Source organism: Galdieria sulphuraria (assembly GCF_000341285.1).
Source record: "Galdieria sulphuraria unplaced genomic scaffold scaf_314, whole genome shotgun sequence".
In the NCBI taxonomy this organism is placed as follows: domain Eukaryota; phylum Rhodophyta; class Bangiophyceae; order Galdieriales; family Galdieriaceae; genus Galdieria; species Galdieria sulphuraria.
The window spans coordinates 1-3,739 of NW_005178161.1; the positions used below are offsets into that span (position 1 = coordinate 1).

Here is a 3,739-nt window from a genome sequence, read left to right on the forward strand (position 1 = left end):
AATTTTTATTTTTTCATTGTTTTAATTAACTATAGTATTTTGTTAGCATAGTTTTATTAAGTTTAAAAAAGATTATTTTTGACTGAGGTTCTACTATGAAAATATAGAAATATTGCGTGAAAAGTATGTCGTCAATCTTACTACTACCTCCATCTCATAAAATATAATTGAATTTCAGCTTTTGCTCTTCTACTTCTAAAATTTGAATATCTCACAAACACCCTTATTGTATTTTCTTAATTTCCTCAATTCAAATTACTTTGTCTTTTCGTACACTGCCCTGACAGTTTTTAATGCCCTTCCCATTTCCAATTTACACATTATTCCCCTACCACTCATAATGGTAAATCCCAAAATCTAAGTCGCTGTAGGGTTGGCCCCCTGTCTTTTCAATTGGCCCGCCAATCCTTCCTCCCCTCCCACTCATTCCTTCCCCATGGCAACTTCCAAATCACAATTGCCCATCTACATTTCGAGTTGCCCCTCTCCAATTTGGCCCCCAATCCTTCCTCCCACTCAGTTTCCCCCATGGCAATTTCAAAATCACAATTGCCCATCCACATTTCGAGTTGACCCCTCTCTTCTCAATTGGCCCCAATCCTTCCCCCACTCATTTTCCCCCATGCCAATTTCCAATTCACAATTGCTCCCAACCCTCTTCCACTTCCAATTGGCCCCTTCTTTCCCCCCATCCACACACTCCATGACAATTTTTAAAACAAAGTTGCACTACCATCCTTTACCCGCAATCGACCATTTCATTCACCCACACATATTCTCTCATCAAATGGCAATTTACCAGATGCAATTCTTTGTCTTTTTTAAGTTCGTTTATTATTTTTTTGCGCCATTTTACTTAATCACTTTAGATATGTCTATTTCTTTGAGTAAAAAACTTTTTTTATACATTCCACGACTATGCACTCGTTTCTCTGATAGACTGATATTCACTGTTAAAGTTATTAATTTTTGAAGAACAATCTTTACGTTTATTGCGTGTTTATATTTTTTTGTCAAGGTTGCTATCAAATTTTGCTGATCGTTTTTATTTTTGTTGTGTATATTTTTAGTAAGTATTTTGAAATTAAACTAAAAATTATTCGCTTTTGTCAATTTAGTGGATACTGTATTAATATAGTCTTTTTGAAATTAATTCTTTTTTTGTTTTGTTGAGTTTTTTGTGTTTATATAATATTTACTTTGAACATTTCATTGTAACAGTTAAAAATTAAGTCAATGATCAAATTTTTTAATAATGCTTTCATTGTTTCAATCAATTATATTAAATTGTTATTATATTTTCTTTAGAAATTTTATAAGAAGATTATTTTAGAGTAAAAATGTATCATGAAAGCATGGAAACATTATGTGAACAGCATGTAATTAAACTTTCTACTACTATTATCTCATAAAATAGAACTGTAGTTCAAATTTCAATCTTTTGTTTTTCGAATTGGAATTTTTCAAACACCCTTCCTGTACGGACTCTCCCAAGATTTTCAATTTACATTCAGTCCTCTTTGCACACTGTCCTCAATTTCAAATGTCCCCATTTCTAATTTACCCATTCTTCCCTGTATCCATAATGGCAATTTTCAAATCAACACAATCGCCTTTGGATTGGCCCTCTTCTCCAATTTCCTCAAACCCCTTTCCCCACCCATTTTCCCCCATCGCAATTTCCCCACCCATTTCCAATTACCCATTCTTTCCCAGCCCGCCACAATGGCAATTTCCAAAACACGATCACCTTTGTGGTTGGCCCAAATTGGCCCCTTTCCCCACCCATTTTCCCCCTTGGCAATTTCCCCACTCTCTCCCATTTCCTCCAATTTACCCATTCTTCCCCAGCCCACCACAATGGCAATTTCCAAAACACGATCACCTTTGGGGTTGGCCCAAATTGGCCCCTTTCCCCACCCATTTTCCCCTTGGCAATTTCCCCACTCTCTCCCATTTCCAATTTACCCATTCTTTCCCACCCCACACCCATAATGGCAATTTTCAAATCAAAATTGCGCGGGCCCATTCCTAATTGGCCACTCTTTCCAAATTGCCCATCTTTCCCATTAGCAGAAAAAATCAGTAAAAAGTGTGTATATTGGTGCTCAACATACTATGCAGAATCAGACCCAATAGAAACAACAAAATCTTCATTTTACAGTATACCAATATGATTCAACATTGGGTCAATTCTGGAAACAATGGATTCAAACGACGTTCGGTCAACGATCTGTTCAGAATTAGAAAGTAATTTACAACTACCAGGAAAGAATGTGGGGATTTTCTCTAGTAATGATTCTTGTCAAGAAAACTATCAACTAGATTGTCCTCTGTGTATTTAGATGAAAGAATACTAGTACTCGTTGGTATTTCGTCTGCCAACTCTACTTAGGTAAATTCTTCCAATAAATTCTTACAATCGTGAAGCAATCTGTATTAAATAGACTATTGAGGATATATAAATACTATATGACCCAAAGTCTAGGGTATAACGACTCTTCTTATGGGACAGAGAGTTTTATAGTGCCACGATAAAATATCTTGATGAGCTAAAGAACTCATAATAGACAAAAAACCCAGTGTGGCTCAAACAACCCATTTTATTCTATTAGCACTATCCAATCCAGTCCGTATTCAACTGGAGAATGAACAATGAAACTACTCCTATCTATATCACGTACCTTGTATAAATCTTTTTCTATGGTACAACTTGTCTTTGACTCGCAAAACAACAATCTGTCTAAAGTGAATTCTTAGATCACCTTTTTCAATAGAATTGACCAACTACTATTCCTCAAATACTGGAATCAGTCAATTTTACAAATCCGAGTGCGATTATTTGTCACTTGATAAGTAAATAGGCTAGTATGACACAAAACAATCAATCAATCAGTCAATGAATCAACACAAACCAAACTCAATTCTTCATCCATAAAGATAACAAAGAGTCTGCTGTGAAAGGCACCCTGTACTAGTAAAAGCTGTACCAGGTTATCAACTTGATTTTGTAATAGCTTAATATAACAAAGGTAAGGGACAACTTTTTTCACCAAAGGAAGTAAACGGACATAACCATATGTCTCAGCATGACTTGAAGTACTAACAATCAAAGGTTAGGATCAAAGTGCTTCTTCGTCAATCTTCTCAAGTTGTCGTGTGGATTCAAATCTTTCAAACAACATCAAACCGAATGTTTGCGTTCTTCTACTTAAAATGGGAATGATCTCTAAAGTTGCTGAGCATACAGTTCCTTCCAATACAGTTGAATTATCTCATATGTTTATGATTCTGTAGTTAGCTGCGACATTATATATGTCCCACTATCAAATCGATCCTTGATGAAACAGATTGGTGACAACTTGGTTCTATCAAAACTATACAATTCATTGCCATAGAACTTGATAGTCTCAACGATACCAAGGCTTTTATGAACTAAGTTACAGGATTTGCTGTATGATAAACAGTGAAAAAAAAGCTAAGGGTAAATTCGAATAGCATATAATAGGTACTCTTCAAATACAGTATTCATAAGAAAATATGAATTCAAATGGACAAGGTCAAGTCGTTCTATTTGACACCAAGTTCAATACAAAAGTGGCCAGGATAGATTACAGTCCCTCTTTCTGCAACTTAAAATCGAGCTTGTCTTTAGGCATGAATGATATGACAGAAACCAATAATATTCTAGTTATGACGAACTCGTGCAATTCTATAGGTAAGGCTCCGTGAATAAGAA

General features: G+C 35.4%; 2 protein-coding genes across 2 annotated transcripts; both read left to right on the forward strand.

Annotated features, from left to right (window-relative positions):
• Positions 1 to 371: 371 nt before the first annotated feature.
• On the forward strand, positions 372 to 1,302 carry Gasu_65300 (uncharacterized protein; the record flags this gene model as incomplete). The annotated part of the gene is made up of 1 exon (XM_005702272.1): positions 372 to 1,302. A coding segment is annotated over one exon (336 nt), but the record flags the coding sequence as incomplete, so codon positions are not given.
• A 258-nt stretch (positions 1,303 to 1,560) lies between these two features.
• Positions 1,561 to 2,105, forward strand: Gasu_65310 (uncharacterized protein). Its single transcript, XM_005702273.1, has one exon. It carries the CDS (start codon positions 1,586 to 1,588, stop codon positions 2,033 to 2,035), a length of 450 nt encoding a protein of 149 aa, XP_005702330.1. The 5' UTR covers positions 1,561 to 1,585; the 3' UTR covers positions 2,036 to 2,105.
• The last annotated feature ends 1,634 nt before the right edge of the window (positions 2,106 to 3,739 follow it).